Source organism: Idiotropiscis lumnitzeri, chromosome 10, assembly GCF_059441095.1.
Source record: "Idiotropiscis lumnitzeri isolate Australia: NSW breed Sydney's pygmy pipehorse chromosome 10, RoL_Ilum_1.0, whole genome shotgun sequence".
In the NCBI taxonomy this organism is placed as follows: Eukaryota; Metazoa; Chordata; class Actinopteri; order Syngnathiformes; family Syngnathidae; genus Idiotropiscis; species Idiotropiscis lumnitzeri.
In genome coordinates, this window is record NC_142400.1 from 11,039,322 (window position 1) to 11,056,828 (window position 17,507).

A 17,507-nucleotide genomic window follows, 5' to 3' on the forward strand; every position below is an offset into this window, starting at 1 on the left:
GCATTTTACTATAGTTTCCCAACCGACTTTGTCCAAATCCCGTTGTTTTCAAACGACTTTTGAACATTTTAGAAAATATGCTGGCTGTAGCAACAAGTTGAAAGAAGGGGGCCAGCATTCGCATTTGAATGATTCTGACTTTGAAGATGCAGCGTTTTGGGTCAGAGTTTGGAAGGAAATGGCTGAATTTAAACAAGGATGCCCCACCCACCTTTCAACACCAAAGGCTTCTTTCCTGCTTAAATGTGATGCTGCTTTTAACATCTGTGCAGCTCCCCGGTGTCTGCTGTTAGATGGCTTCTCCCTTTTTCGGTGTACATCTCAGTACGAGGACTCGGGACTTCAACTTTGTGCTTCGACCCACGAGGCTCCCGCAGAGTACTGTCACCACTGACGGTGCATGTGTAAAAACACCACATTTAGTGTCCAAAATCCGTGAATAATCATCAAATGAATCATCGAATTTTGGTGACAATTGGTTGTCGGTTTTGGAGATTTAGCAACTAAAAGCAACTAAAGCTCTTTAGACGCTCTGGGCAGCCAGCCCTGGCAGCCAATCCAGCAGTCATAATGGTCTTGGCGGACGGTGAACAGGAGGGCAGCAAACTAACCGGCAGCAGAGACAATGGCTCCTGAAGCCACACATTCAACGCTGTATGGCCGCCGTAGTGACCTCCGGGCTGGTGCTTTCTGCTCCACAATGTCAAAATCAGTGTGGAGCGTGTGCGTGCAACGTCCTCATCACCATAACCGGCCAAGTAGCTGTGTGAATTGTGTGTCCTCCCGACTGGAACGCAGCGGGTCTTTTCAGCCAACCAACAAGGACTATAAAGAGGGTGCACCCGACACACAATTCTGGTCCTCCAGCTGGAGCGTCCTTTGGTGAGTTCACAGGTTCTATATGAATCTCATTTATTAATCCTAAAGAAAAACTGATATGGGTATGAGGGTAAACTGAAGGTAAGCTGCTCATTTCCTCATTCTCATAAATGACCACCTGGAAAGGTTTAATATGATACTTTTTTCAGAGGTTGACGTGAGCATAAGTAGAGATGTTGACATAAATTTGGGTGACTGAATGCAGTTTTGGAACATTATAATCAATGAACAACAACATACATGCAATGATATAGACTTCAAAATTGTGTCCAGTTGCTCAGCTGACGTCACAATGATATGGGAAGAAGGAGGGTGGGGTACCCATATGGCTGAAGAAAGAGAGATGTACGTTCTAAGATTGGTGGTATAGTGATTTCTCCAAAACTAGCGAGCGAGTGTCAGTTTCCTGAGCAAAAACAGACTTTTTGAGTGAAAAATGGGCCATCCTGGCCAAATAGTCCCTTTATTAAACCCAGGATACTTATTAAAATAATTTTGTATGTTTTGCTTTTATAATATAGTGCTGTCTTAATTGAAAATATGTAACAAAATAATATCTGGGTCATTAACAGATTAATGGCATTTACTTTATTTCAACAGGGAAAATTGATTTGATATGACTACATTAAGTTCCAAGCTTGGCCATGGAAGTAATATGCATGTATGCATGCATGTTAAGGTACCACTGAAGCTACATATCATACGATCATCTTATACATGTTGATATGTTCCATGTTACGAACACTTGAAAGGTCAAGGTTGTACTAAGTGTTTGCTTCACTTTGATTCAACTGGAAAAATGACAGGAACAAATAGGGAACTGAGCAGAGTCCAGTCTAAAAGGACAATGCTAGCTAGCGTTAGCTTCTTACTACTAGCTTAAAAACACACATAACACACTGCCTTTATGGAGGCCTAACAGTTTCAGACATACCTCACTGATGCAGAATATTGCTGCATACAAGGTCCGCATTCATATCGCGATTGCAGCTTTCTCCGGGAAAATAATTGCATGTGTGGCGACATCAGTGTAATGGAATCAATTGTTTTCACCCAAAGGGGCATGGACAGTTGATCTCACGTTTTAAACTCCAGACCCGTCACAGCTGTCTGCAATGTGGACTTTAACACACACCACCATCCCATATGAGTAGCCTTAAACACTGGCAAGAGGAGAACCAGTTTTGAAAATGTCGGCTTTGATGGCCAGTGGTGAAAGGTAAGTCTTTCAGATAGTGTAACAGCAAAAAAGTTTATCCATACTAAAGAGATCCCTGCCAAGTTGCCATACTAGGTATGGCAGAAAGTTTCTAGGACTAGTGTCACAAAAGCTACATCTCAAACCCGAAGTTCCCCTTCAATGTAAATTCTCTGGAGTACCGCATTGTAACCACTGAACTTCTGAAACAGCATTTCTATACATCCCTTCTGTCAGGTTGTCAAGCAATGAGTAGATTGATGCTAGCACCAATGAGACCAGACTTGCAAGGGGACAGTCATTGCTGGTAATGAGTCATGGACCTTCGAGTACATTTCTGAAGCCAATCATCAGAGCCTTCAGTGGAAGAGTCAGACATTGCCAAGGCCAGACAGGGTTCACGCTCTTTTCTTAAAAATATTTTCCAGGACATTCAGGGACTTTTCCAGAACATAAATAATTTCCACACCCAAGCTTTGGAGAAGAGGGATTTTCTAGAATTTTATCTCATATTTTGTACATTTAACCAGATTTCTTCAATGTTACCAAATACCATATGAAAATGGCTTAAAAAAAAAGAATAATGAACAGCTCTCTGACAGCTGCGAATCATTACTTATCGTTGACACCGAAAGAGCTGTTCAAAAGTAGAAATTTGTGACTGTCACAACACTAATGTAAGATCTCACTTGACATTGACATTGAATTATTTTTTTTTGCTTAGTAAATCAAGACGATGGAATACAAGTGATTGACGAATGAGTTGCTGATTGGTTGCACAGAGACCAAACCCAAGACCAGAATCCATGGCACTGTCATGGCCCGGTTGACTAGCCCAGGGGCTAACGCGACCTAAAAACGGCATAAAAAGTCTGACTTTTCCCCGCTGTTCATATTAAAAATATTTCGATAAGGCAAAATTCCCAAGTTTTTCTCAGTGACTGACTACGTTTACATGCAGTCAATAACCTTTTCACAACCCAGATATTGACCATGTAAACACACAAAAACCCAATTAAGACCCTTGGGTTACTGCTTTTCGAATCTGAATTTTTGGTAATAAATACGATCAGATTACCTCCTATGAAGAGAACATTGGTTTGCATTCTGTACCATGCTCTATCTATCTATCTATCTCGGTCTCTTGAGTGCAGAAAGTGCTTTTTTGTCTGGCGCGCAAACCACCGGAAATACACAAGCAGAGAGAGACAAAAATGTCAAAATTCAGACATAGCACAGAACCCCACATTTGGAAGCAGGGGAAACCAACAGCTTTAGTAGTGAGGTGAGTGTTTTGTTGAAAGTAAGACGCGGAAATTATGTCTATTTGCGTCACGTCTGTGCGTCGCCTTTTAAAACTCGAGATACAGTGAAACCCCGCTACTTCGCGGTTCACCTTTCGCGGGTTCAGTGCTTCGCGGGTCTAAAAAATATTCGGGGGCATTGTAGTTTCGCCGAGCGGCACGAGGGGGCGCTGGAGCGGTTAGGCGGCCGGCGTGCGCCGAAGAGGAGAGTGGACGAAGAACAGAGTGGACGAAGAAGAGCACGTTCCCCCGGACACGATTGGTGACGACGTTTCGCGCGGTTCGGACCGTACCAGAGCTCCGTCCGGCGTGCGTGGCAGTTAAGCCGTAGAGGAGCACCTTCCCCGGGCACGGGCGGTGCCAAGTGGCCCCTAAGTTTAACCGAATGGAAGCTCCGGAGGAGGAGGGCATGCTCGCGTCACAGTAAGCCGAAGAGGAGCACCTTCCCCGGGCACGGGCGGTTCCAAGCGGCCCGTAAGTTTAACCGAATGGAAGCTCCGGAAGAGGAGGGCGGGCGTGCGTCACAGATAAGCCGAATTGGAGCACCTCTTCCGCCCGGGCACGAGCGGAGCGCGAGGCTGTCAGTTATGAATGAATAAATGAATAAATAAATAAATAAATAAAGAATGCCACCTTTCATTTCACAGGGCACACCGGATGGCGTACCAGCAGGGAAAAGTCGGAGTAATTAAATACATACAAAAAGAATGGCTGGGGGAATAAAAAAATAATACGTTTTAATAATAATTTGTTTTTTTTGTTATAACATGAATTTCACTCTCTCTCTCTACCCGTATATATATATAATTTTTTTTTTTTTTTTAAGCATTTTTGAAGGTGCGCCGCTACTTCGCGGATTTTCAGTTTTCGCGGGTGGTCTCGGTCCTCATTAACCGCGATAACCGGGGGTTTACTGTATTCCAATGGCCATGTGTACGTGAGTACCTGTGTCTGAAAACAGACATACCGGTACACGTCTGTTTAATCTGTTTCTGTCTACCCACAACGCAGAGAGGAAAATATTTTTTAATGACAAGCCAAGCTTTTCCATAACATTTGACTTTTCTTCTAATTTTTAATGTGTTTTCCATGACTAGAAAATTGGTAAATCATTTTCAAGTTATCCAGGACTTGTGGGAATTCTGCCGAGGAAAGCAAGACAGTGAAATTTCAGTCACGTTGATCTTGTTCGTTGATAAGAGGAGCTACGTCCATTCTATTTTTTTTTGCCACAAGGCCAAACAATCAACCAGCAGGTCTGCAAAGAGATCCTGCAGCGTTTGGTGCATGAGATGCTAGTTGTGGCAGGAAAACTCATACCCCGAACATCTGACAGTTCCTGATGTTTTCCCTTCAAGGGTGTCATCAAGTCTGCAAGTTTTTAAAAGGCGGACCTCAAGTTGGGCAAGACCATGAAGCTGCGGAGAATCCTGGAAGAATCCTTCCATGCGCGTTTTAGACTCCAGGGGAATTATTTTGAAAGGGAAGATGTGTAGTTTTTAATTTGGATCTGTAATGTAGTTTCTGTCAGACCATTACTGGAACGTTTCTGACGCACCTTGAAAATTAGTGGCCAAAATAACCAACAGTTAAAAACATTAAAAACATTTTTAAAAAAATAGCTGGGACAATTTGCTTTGCATCTTTATCCAATCTGCACCAAAGTTGTGTGTGTTCTTCCAAAGCTTCAGCTGCAACCCTCTACATAGCAATATGGACAAAATTGTCGGTACCTACGGGTGAAACGAATCGAGTTGTTTCTGCCTCGGGTAACCGTTTATCTGGTATATATGGTCAAGCCAGCTGTAGCATTAATTGTTCAAGCTTAAGGTAATGCTGCCAATGCGGTGAAAGGGCCAACTTAAAAATAAACCTTACCTAAGCAAATAATACATGGATGTCTATGCCTTGGTACGCTTTTATTTTTAAATTATTCGCGGAAGCGCGTGGTGGCGTGACGGCTGTCTTGACTTGTCTTTCCTACTCAGTATATTGCCACCAAAATAAACACGTCATCCTGAAAATGTTCAATTGTTAATTTAGGATACAAAAAAGTATTTACTGACGTTGTTGTTTCCAGCGTTAGCGTCTAGTGGCTAGCAGCCAAGCGATTGCTCGAAATGGGCTGTCAAAGGGCCGTCAAATATCTTTTGAAAGGCAGTTTAATAGGTAAAAATTAATCACTTTGATGCTGACAGCCTGACATAATATAGTTACGGTTACCACTAATGATTTTTTTTTTTTTAAACAAACCAAGCTTACGTAAATGTGCTGTTCAAGTCGACAAGAGCGCTAATGTGATTCTGACGATGATTTCGTCTCATAGCCCCTAACATCACCGTTTCAAGAGAAGAACATAGCATTTGCTGATATGGACTTTTTAAACGTAAATAAAACATGTTGATTATCTACAAATGAAAACCATTGGGTTGTTCTTTAAGTAAAATGTTTTTGAAGAGCGGTTTGACGGAGTATTTTAAATAAGGGCATATACCCAACCAAAACTCAAATAAGTTCAAATCAAACGCGTATTCAAATACGTATTTTCAAGTATGTTTAAAAAAATATTTGCTGGTCAAAAATGTTTACTCCACATTGTCAGGGACATAATTGGGTAGTTATTTTACGGACCTCACCTGCTTAGAGTTCCTTAAACACTGTGTTTAAAAAAAAAAAAAAACATAGTTATGAAGGGATACCAAAAAGTAGACAAGATCCAATAATTTCTCTTTATAAATTTAATTTAAAAAAATCACATTGAATAACCATCTTGTTGCATTGAAGATTGAATAAACAAAATATAAAACCGTGATAAATGAGGATTACCGTTGACAATGCCAGGGAAAGTAACAATTATTTCTCCAGGTATTGGGTGGCATTTTCTGACCACAACAATAATTTCAATTATTTTACTTTGTATGTTGTACTAGCAATGCAGAAGAGTTACGTATTGCTTAGAGCTTTTGAAAATGTCCTAAAAAAAAAATAAAAAAAACTCAGTCACAGAACACTATAAAAATGTTAACATCATTAATCATTTACATGTAAGAAAATGTTCATCTCTTTGAGAGCGCCATTCTTGGTATAAAAAACAAAACAAAAAAAAAAAAACAAAGACTTGGAGGTCAAACATCATAGTTACCCATTGTTTTCTGAGCCATGAGAAGTCTGGTGTTGAAGAAAAGTCTCCAAAAGTGAGAATGTCTCTGCGCACTCGGTGCATTCATAAACCACACTGGAATTTCCTTTGTCATTTAGGGTGTGGTCCACCATGTCATCGTCCTCTATATCATCGACAAGACTTTTCACAGGTTTCCCATTTGTATCAGTGGCATTAGATGATTGTTCCACATTGGGTTTATGCCAACCGCTTGGGTGATTCTTAAGGTGAACCTCAAGTGTGGAAGCACTCATGAATTTAGCAGGACATATCGGACACTTATTGTGACATCTTTTGTGAGAGCGCAAATGACGCTGGTAAACGTAGGCCAGCCGGAATCTCTTCCCGCATTCTTGACACTTATAGCTGACCCGGCCTGATTTCTTTGGTCTCATCCTGTCCTGATCTACTTCGGATGCAGGCTGTTTCTTGTCTGAATTTGGGGCCTCTGGTCGTATTGACAAGTGTTTCAAACCTTGTTTCCTTTCCATGTCAACTTTGTGATTCAGAGAGAGATGCCTTACGAGATCACAGCGCTGAGGGAATTGTCTACCACAAAATGTACATTTGTGCATAGTACCCTTATGGTATCTCATGTGCCTTGACAAACTACTTGAATGATTGAAGACACGCTGACAAAACTTACAGGAAAACAATTTTCCATTTTTACTTATAGCCCTTCTACGTCTAGTTTTAAGTGTAATTTTTCGCTTTGAGTTGATCAATTCTTGACTCAGCTGATATGGTTCCCTATTCTGATGCGTGAGCTGATGCTCTTTAAGTGTGATTAGATTTAGGAACCGATCCCCACATAAACCACATCTGTATGGTGTGACAGAGGCTGTAGTGTCAAATTTGTAGCTCGTATGCTGATCGTTCATGTCATTACCATCATTAAGGTCAAAGCTGCCATTACTGTAACAGTTTTCAAGTGATCGAGCATTATTGTTTTTGGACTTCAATTCAATTTCTGATGCAAATGTAGCATTAGACGCTTTTCCTTTGCAATGGTGCTGTGCATGAGTCTGAAAATCTGACAACCAAAAGAAATGTAACTTGCATTTCCGACATGGATACATTTTAGTAAACTTGTTTTCCTCATTGTTCTCTGAATTTCCAGCAGTGGCAGCAATATGATTTTCTTTTTGATGAGCAACCAAAGCATACGCTTTCACGAATCGCTTTCCACAATGGATACAGGAATGGAACCGTTCTCGTGCATGTTCTTGGAGGTGTGACTCCAGCGCTTGTCCACCTTCAAAGATCTTGCAGCACAAAGTACACCTGTAAGTTTGCTCTGCGTTCCTATACTGATGGTGGCAACGTAAACTTTGCAAGCTGTTGAATGATCTACTACATATTTCGCAACGGTAATCGACCTGGGGAGGCTTTTCCTTTGCATTGTGCAAGTCCATTGACTTCTGTATATTTGGTTCAGGAATGGACTGCGGCCTTGGTTTAGGAGACAAAGGTTTTACAGCGGGTGTGAAATGTGGCAGGACCCCAGGAGATGGTGGTTTCACAGCGGACTGCGACAGTGCAAAGCCATTTACAGCTGCCAGTGTACCATTTTCTTGCAGCACGTATTCTCGAGGGACTTCAAATCCATTGGATGAGCCATCAAAGGAAAATGATTCCAAAGGTCCATGAATGGCCATGTGGGCCAACACTTGAGTGTAATGGGAAAACCCATCACCACACTCTGTGCAAATGAAGGTACATGGATCTCCACCGCATTGTGTTGAAGAGACACTATTCAATGCTTTCTGCCTTTCCATAATGAAATGATGTGGTCCATGTGCTGAAGGCATCACTTATGCGAGATGAAGAGAAACTATCCAAACGCTCACAAAAATAATTTCCATGAGGGGTTAGAAACCAAAGTCCTGTCTCTCAAACACGATCCAACAATGTGTCCTTCGAAGCTCCACATGCTCATAGGTTTGCCGTCTTTTAACAGCACCTAGAAGGAAAAACAAACAAACATCACAATCTCTATTAAAATGTGAGAAACAACAATTTTCGCACAAATAATCTCTACCTTACTGCTATATAAACATTTACTGTCGATCAACCACTGACATATGACAGAGGTTCTCTCTATTCATATAGGAAATTATAGCTGTAGCACTGTTTATAGAGTAGATCCATTCCCGTTTGTCCCATATAGTTGTACACAGTCCGGATCTTGAATCTCTGTTAAGATTTGTTTTCACAAGGTAGGCCAGATCTCAATAGTTGCATCATCTATGTAAAAAGAGGGAAATCATACCACTCCAGTAATACAAGACTGTTGGCTACTAGGAGGGTGACATGTTTAGGACAATTCCGCGGGACTACCACGGGAGTTAATTTGACCTTTAATCACGGTATTTCCGTACAGGATAAAGAATAAATAAATAAAATTAAATAAATCATGTCAGTGTAATTATCCAGTAGGGGAAAAAAAACTAAAATGAAAACGTGCATAGTATTTTTATTTATTTATTTATTTTTATTTTTTTAATGTAGCTGACCTCCAAAATGGGAGCGGTACAGGAATGCAAGTCTGCCCCGGTCAATTCAGAACAGGAGCTATTGTTTTTAAGTGTTAGAGTGCAGCATCTTCAAGCGCAAGCAAGAAAGTAATGTAGAGACAGTGGGACCTACAAAGAGCAGCATTTCAGTGAGTGATGCAATCAGTACCAGACTAGACAAGTCAAAAGGTACGAGCCTTTCAATTTACCTGACTTAACATGATGTCGTCAAAGGATGTGCGTCAGAAGAACTGTGATTGAATTCCTTATTTTGGAATAAACCAATAAACATTTTCAAAAGACCGGAACCCTCGTCTCATCTCCTGTGACTATACGGTTAAATGTCGCTTATGCGACACTGGAGCCCCAAAACGTGCTTGCTTATGGGCATCCACTTCCATAACTTAATCCAAGAAGTTAAGTAATGTTATCAGTAGTGATTTTGCAATCATCTCTGACCAGTTCCTTGACTCTAGCACTCTTTCCAGGATTAATCAGTGAAGATGGCCTTCCACTTCATCTTAGATCTTCATTGCCTTTGATCCTGGATACCCACTTTGTGACAGTGCTGCAGTTTATTGCAGCACCCCCATAAATGTTTTCAAATCTTTTGAAAACGTTTATTGGTGGTTTCGATTCCAAAACAAGGAATTCAATCTCTTTGCTTCTGATATCTAATGATGTTTCCAAAATGGCTGATAGCGAAAATATTTACATAAATTAATCAACTATGTACTGCTGAAACATATGAAAAAATAGTTATAAATTGGGCACATTGAACAGGGCTTATTGCCCTTTGACTGCCCTTCATATATTGTGCAAAATGAAAAAAACAAAAACAAAAACAATCAGTACCTGCAAACTTGCATTATCTCAATGCCTGGACCTCAGAACTACCCTATTTCTATTTGTCCTATCAATACTAACTCCCAAACTAGCGCATGGTTTTCTTTTTTTTCCCCAACAGCAAACTATAATGCATACATTCAAACTCAAGCTAGCTGATGCTTGTGTGGCCCCAAAACATTGCTACATTGGTAACACTAGGGGTCACCCTCATTCTTCTGGGGGACGCAACGTTCATGAGGGCAACAACAACATGACCTGGGAGGAACGGCATCCCTCATCAGAACCCAAGTGGTGTTCTGCTAATCACAGATTGTCTATAACGAACACCATGATCAAGTATAAAGGTGTTCATACATGCACTTGATGTCAGGACACCTTCATGTCCTGTTTGATGATTGATTTTGTGGTTTTATCTGACTTGCGGCTGCATGTCTGGGTGAAGAAATAGGGCCAGAGCTATCAACCAATCGCCACCTGGTGGTGTGTTGGCTCTTGGTGGGGTAAGATGCTGGTCTGACCTGGGTGACCCAACATATCGCTAGAGCCTGCTAGCCTAAACACGTCAGTCTCCTGTCAGAAAGAGCTTGAACACCCGACTCCGGCTTTTTCTTCAACCACGTCCCGTTGGTGGACATTAGCGGTGAGGGATGCCTTGAAGCTTAAGAAAGAGTCCTATTGGGGCTTTTTAAACTGTGGGACTCCGCAGCTGCAGGCCAAGCAAAATTTAGTGTCAGTGGTCAGAGACACAAAAAAGCTCAGGTGTGGAAGGAGTTTGGTGAGATCATGGAGAAAAACATACGGAAGGCTAAGAGGAAATTCTAGACCACTTTATAAGGTCTTAAGTAGAGGGAACTCATCGACACTCCTTCCTTTGAGGAAACAGAGTCTGGGGACTTTGAGCGGGGGCTGTCCTACCGCTGGGCTTGAGGTCACTGAGGTGGTTAAAAAGTGTCTCTGTGGCAGTGTCCTGGGAGTGGATGAGATCAGTCTGGAGTTCCTAAAGACTCTGGAAGTTATGAGGCTGTTCTGGTTGATGCCTCTGCTCTATGACATTACGCATTACGTGGACATAGAGGACAGTATCTAGAGGTAAAACTGTGTGGTGGTTACAATTTTTAAGAAAGGGGTTCCTGGAGGGTGTTTTCCATCTGCAGCATGATTCTTCTAACGACCCGTCTCGTGAGTTCTTTGTAATTTTCTTTATCAAATAACTACTGGAAATGCGAGAAATGTTTTTTCCAGTTGCCAGAAATGTATTTCCAGTTAACTGTAGCGATGCACACTATATCCATACGTCTCAAAAACCACCTCTCGAGAGCGTGTAAACCTTTTAGGGATATTTGAGAGAATTTTAGAAATGTCTGTTTCCATTACTAGTTTGCTATTGGGCAATTGTATTTTGAGTATTTTCAGGGGGAAGGGAAAAAAAACAGCTGTAACTGTAGAATTGTGGTGCCCTCTGGAATTTAAGTTACCCATCCCCAACCTATTATCATGAACTGTGGGTTGTGACTGAAAAAGTAATATCTCTCACACTGAGATACCCAACAAGCACGGCACACTCAGCAGGACGAAACATCGGCAAATAAAATGATAATGTTTGTTAAAGTTTGCCTTAAAACAGCTTACCTTAACTAGAATTTTGTGTTGCATTTTGTCCAAAGGTCTTTGTTGATGTTATTGGGCAAAGTGAAATTTAAGCAATGATTACTTCTGGCGACAGTGCTTCTGCTTTTGTCGTCTTAAAAGAGATGGGGAAAAAGAAGAAGCAGCAACAAGTGTAGAAGTAATGACAGCAACTTTAGGTGTGCATGACAAAAAGGGTTTATAAATGTATTAAGCCGCCAGTATTGTACATTTGGTTAAAATAGGCTGCGGGATTCTAGTTAAGGTAAGACACTTTTAGGCTAAAAAGTAAAACCTTCACATACTTGTTAACAGTGGAGGGCATTTCGTCCATCGCGTTTTTGGGGCGGGGAACGAGAATTTTTTTTTTTTTTTTTTAAAAAGGACAGATTTTTAATCACCCCCGCCACCAAAATGCAAATGCACATTACTACTCTTGTCCACTTCAACCTGTGAAAGTATAAAAGCGTTCTGTACAATAGTTAGATTTATTGACATCAAACGTGAGTTCATGTGATGATCACCCCCACAAAATCAAAAACACCGTGCCAATCGATTCTCCACTTAACACAGCCTGAAGCGGACAAGAACATGAATGCGCATACGAACCCCTACTTGTTATATTTCGGACATTTAACTACGCTGAAGTTGAGTCAACCCTTAGGAGGCAGACGGCGGCTGACAGCGGGTAGCCAGCAAACGGGCATGGATCTTTAGTTTTGTTTTAAGCCCTCACAGCTCTGCCTGTACAGCTCCTCCACGCTCGGTTGGTCTCTGTGGAAGGTGGCTGTGGTGTCCGGATCGTCACTGATGATGGTATTAGGGCTCTGGCAGTAAACCGAAAATTTACCGTTACCGAAATTTAATACAATGACCGACATCATTTTGCCCATGTCGGTAAATTTGGAAAAAAAAAAAAAAAAGAAGTGTTTTCTGTCTGCGGCTATGTTGATGCCCCTTTATGACGGCTACAGTGGCTGCAGTCACGTGACTCCACCCAGCTGAAAAAAAACAAAACAAAACAAAAAAAAAACAGACGACGCGATCATAGCTGGCGATTCAAATCCAGAAGCGGCTGACACGGCTGAAGACGAAGTAACGTTAGTTGAAGTTGTTCCTGTTGCGCTTGTCCCGAAAAGAAATTCGACATCTGTCGTTTGGAAATGTTTTGGGCTCCATAAAGTCGATGTTTGAGCAAAAGAACACGAACCACAAAGTGCGTCGTGAGCACCCAAAACAGCGCGTCCAACCTTTTCTTTTTCACCACCCACAACACAACCATGCTGTGCTGAAAGTTCAAAGGGAGAAGCAAGGTTGGACCAGAGACAACAGCCCATAAAGAAGGCGACACCATAAGAGAGAACGTCTAAGAGGTGGACGCAATAGCCTAGCACAAAGCTAAAGATTTAGCTCCTCTAGTTACAGTGGAGCGCACATGGTTGAAACGCCTCATGAAAGTAGCCGACAAGAGGTACGCAAATATTTGTCGCAAACCGTACTTCCCAATATGGACAACATCGGGACGGGAGCTCAGATATGTCAAGCATTTTGCATCCACATCCGACTTGTGGTCGAGTCGCAACATGGATCCCTGTTTGAGCCTGACTGTGCGTGACGTAGACGACGAGTGGCGACGGTGCACCAGAGTACTCGAGACGGCACATTTTCCCGATGATGCACACTTGTTTATTTGCATTGACTTTTTTCCCATTTTATTTAGCATTTTATTTGCCGACCACACTAGCTCCTTTACACATAGCATTATTTATATTGTTTACAAGAGACCTTTACACAAGTCTTGGCCTTTGCACATGGCATTACAGCACCTTGGCGCAATCTATTTGCAGAAAAGATTTTGGGAGAGGTACTCCTTTTCTCCTGTTCTTTGTGACATTGATCAAGTCATGCAGAGCAAGCTATTTGGAATGTTTATACAAATGATTTTTGTACTATTATTTTTCATTGAAAGTAATGTGTACCAGTTGGTCAATAACAAAACAGTTAATATGCACTTCCTGCATTTATTTAGATTTTGGCCCACGGGTGGAAATTTATCGTGCATTTATCGTCACCGAGGTAAAATTGCTTAATTTATCGCGATATTGATTTTAGGTCATATCGCCCAGCCCTATTTGCAATGACAGCCTTTGATTTTGTGCATCTGTTTGGAAAGGGGCTGCTGCAGTTATTTGCCCTGTGGATGTAATGGCACAGCTTCAACAACCAGGTACAGCACAGCTCCTGGCTCATCCACCACCACATTTGGTGAGGAGGTCAAGCCCAATGATGTCCTGTTTTGCAATCAGTTGAAATTTGTGCAGCACCAGTGTTGCAGCAATGGAAATGCTAGGACCTGCATGCCCAGCTCCCAAGGGACAGTGATGGTTCCCCATCCTGTCGGTCACAGGGCCAGCGGTTCCAAGACTTCAGGCCGTAGCAATGAGCTGTTTGACCCAGTATATGCTGCACCCGAGGTCGAGTCCATGTGTCTTCCCTCAACGGCAAAGTCACAGTTGAAATTGGTTATGGGAGGTGATGGGATTTACAGGTGACAGGTCTCCGTCTGTGTCATACGTAGACTTCATGGAGGTGAGGATCTTTGGTGTCAGCAGTGGGCAAGAACGTGTGATGTACCCCGGCTCTCCACACTAGGAGCGTCCCTCCATTTTCCATCAACTGGTCTTCCATTCCATGTGCTGGAGTCATCATCAGTTGAGGTGCACTGGTGACTTGGCAGGCCACGCCCTCGTTGTGTCATCCTCAATGCGTCTACTCCAACTTCATTTGGTGGTCTTGGTGTTTTCTATTTGAGTTCCTTTTTTCCAGCCAAAAGATGCTCATCACTTCACTTAGAGCGCTTGCCAAGCTCTTTGGGCATGCAAACTAATGTACTACTTGAATCTATCTGGTTGGAGGCCCAGGATAAATGTTCGTAAGTCTAATTCCTCTTGAGCCCTGGCGTCGAATGTTATGTATCCTCCCACGGATGACGCGAAGGTCTGCAGGCACCCAAACTCTCACCTCCTCTCCATGGATAAACAGCTTCTATTGGTGACATTAATTCACATGAGATGAGCGAAATGCTGCTGCAGGGAACCCTCTATAGCTGTCAATGAAGACACTCATGTATAAGGAGGTCCAAAAGGATCTACAGACCTGGACTACTGACTCCTCAAGAGATCCGCCATTAAACTGCACTGCCAACTGGTCACTCTCACATTCTCACTCACACTCTCTCCCCCTCCCTCTCCCACTTCCCCTTTTATGACACAGGGGCAGTCGTGCCTGGAAGCGAGCTGTAGCTAGCACATCGTTTCTTTCGCTTTCTCTCTCTCTCTCCCTGTCTCCCTCCCCCTCCTTTAGGACTCAGGGACTGCCGTGTCTGGACACACACAGGTTCGCGGTGTGTTTGATGTAACAACGATGTCCTTTTTGGTACGCTAACATATTGTAGCGTCTACTCTGGATTAAGGGGGCATTAGTCAGTGAACTCAGGTTCATTAATGTACATGTATGTGTACCGTATTTTCCGGACTATAAGACATACCTGTATATAGGCCGCAGCAACTCGTTTTGGGGGAAAACAAAACAACAACAAAAAAACTATATACAAGCCACACCAAGCTATAAGCTGCAGTTTTCTATGTTGAAAAAAAAAAATGTGTTGTTTACTGCATGTACAGAACGATTTTGTACTATGAATGCACATAAAGGTACATAAACAGATTGTTAAAACAGTGCCTTTTTACACGGCAACAACTTTGCTAATTAAACCAGAACAGACCCAAGAGGGTAGGGAAGGGAAAAAAAAAAAAAAAAAAAATCTAGATTTATTTAGCAAATTTTCTGAACTATAGAGCGCCCCTAATGGTGAAAGCGCCCCTAACGGTGAAAGATAAATCCACACCGTTATAAAAAAGTAGTGGTTTATAGTCTGGAGAATAAGATATATATATAAAATATATATATATATATATATATATAAAATATATACACATACACACACACAAACCTAAAAGAAACAAGAACTGATTTACAAACCTTTTTTTTTTTACCCCCACAGCACCAACAACAAAAAAAATCACTTATTAATAAATTGCTGCCACTTTCCTTTGTTTGTCCATAACAATGTTAATTGAAAACATTTTCATAAGGGATTCAATTACTTGTGATTTTATATCCCGGTCTCAAATGAACTTTATTCTAAAGCTGTGGTGTAAAGTAGTTCACCACGCACCATCCATAATCTAGAAATGCCTTATATCAAAAAGTCTTCCAGCCGTGTAAAATCAGTGTAAGATAAATTGATTTTCTGTCATCCACTCACCAGCCTGGAATGGCTACCACGCTCATACTAGAAAGCAGCGTTACCCAACATTTCTAGAGCGGCACATATTTTACATAAGGGGGAGAAAAAACAATCTCACGGAACACCACCAAATAAAAAACGTTACAAAAACTTGATACACAGGTTAGCTGTGTAATTTCTGCCATCTAGTGGAAGAGCATGCAATTGTTCTGCCTGTCAGGACCCATCGCTCACATCAACAGTTGAACAAAGATACAATATTTGTTGAAATTTAACAATTTGTTGAAATTTAACAAAAATAAACTCCGGACCAATTTTGCGAAATTAGATGATTTAGCAATCGGCCATCTATAACGTGCTATGGCACACTCGTTGAGAATTACTGACAAACACTCAGGTTGGTACACCAACTGGTAAAATGCCATGGAGTAGTAATCTTTTAACAATATACGATTTCAACTGCATTTTGAGGAGCACTGTGCCCTACTTGTATGTGTGATAAATGGAAAACGCAGCATTATTTACTGCAGGCATAACACCAGATATCACAAAAAAATACGCCCACAAACAACATTTCACCATAAATAATATATAATCTAGAGATAAAGTACAAGCCGGTTTAAACCATGAAAAAAACGTCAGCAGGGAAGTGAAGGAAAAAAAATAATAATAACAAAAAAATAAACGTCACAGATATATTCTTTAACACCGCTAAATGAAGGCTGGAGAGCTTCCTTCCAGTGGGGCCTTTTCTGGCTGTTCTCCGCATTATGTACGGCACGAAACTCACATTCAAACGCAACATACACACGGTTTAAAGATTGAACAGCGAACGCGAGAAGGCAAGAACAGTATTGAGCGCCATATCATTTGATGTTATTTCGAGGCTTTTGTTTCAGTTTGTGCTCGGGAGCTAGGCAGCATTAGCCATAAGCCACCGTTAGCATATCGCCATATATCTGGCACGTTTAAATTAAGGGAGGTAAGCCAACCACTATACCCTAATAACGAATGAATAAAACACTCACCGCGGCATCGATCACATTTGTTGACAACCCAGAGCGATTCGTGTAGGTTCCCAATAACACTGCTCGTTGCTAGCAGACCGCTTCCTGCTGCAGGCCTGACCACCCAAAGATCGTGTTCATCAGGAAGATGGCGTCAAATAAAAATTTCCCATCAACGAAAGGTTACGACTCAGACTACTGCACATCTCCCTTTTTGTTTGTATTAAATGAGTTACTTTTGAGCTAATGTTGCAATTAGGAAAATTAGCTATTTGTAAAAACTGTAAGTGATGTTTAACATTACATCACATGTACGCAAATATTGATTGTAGAAAGTGGTCAGAGGGTTTTGGCATCCAAAGAAAACCTTCACTTTTAAACATCTGTCTCTTCAGTGTTGTCAACATAGCGAACCAAGAAAACAGCTGTCACTTTTCCTCCTCTCTGTAAACTCGTTTTAGGAAGGATTGCGCCCTCACTTGTAATAGCAGAAGTTTAAAAAATCATCATCATCATCATCATCATCATCATCCATTTACAGTTGTCGCAAAGTTACATTTCTTCACATTTTAATTTTAAAATACTTCTATATTTAAGTGTTCATTAAACACCACAAAATGTGGTGTTTCATCATGATAATGATATCATGATAATGAGCA

The 17,507-nt window shown here is 41.5% G+C and overlaps 1 protein-coding gene across 1 annotated transcript; it reads right to left on the reverse strand.

Annotated features, from left to right (window-relative positions):
- Positions 1-6,101: 6,101 nt before the first annotated feature.
- LOC148329158 (uncharacterized) lies at positions 6,102-17,012 on the reverse strand. Its single transcript, XM_088307481.1, has 2 exons — positions 16,870-17,012; positions 6,102-8,504 (listed from the first exon to the last, which is right to left on the reverse strand). The coding sequence occupies exon 2, from the start codon at positions 8,350-8,352 to the stop codon at positions 6,520-6,522; it is 1,833 nt and encodes a 610-aa protein (XP_088163607.1). The 5' UTR covers positions 8,353-8,504; positions 16,870-17,012; the 3' UTR covers positions 6,102-6,519.
- Positions 17,013-17,507: the final 495 nt, after the last annotated feature.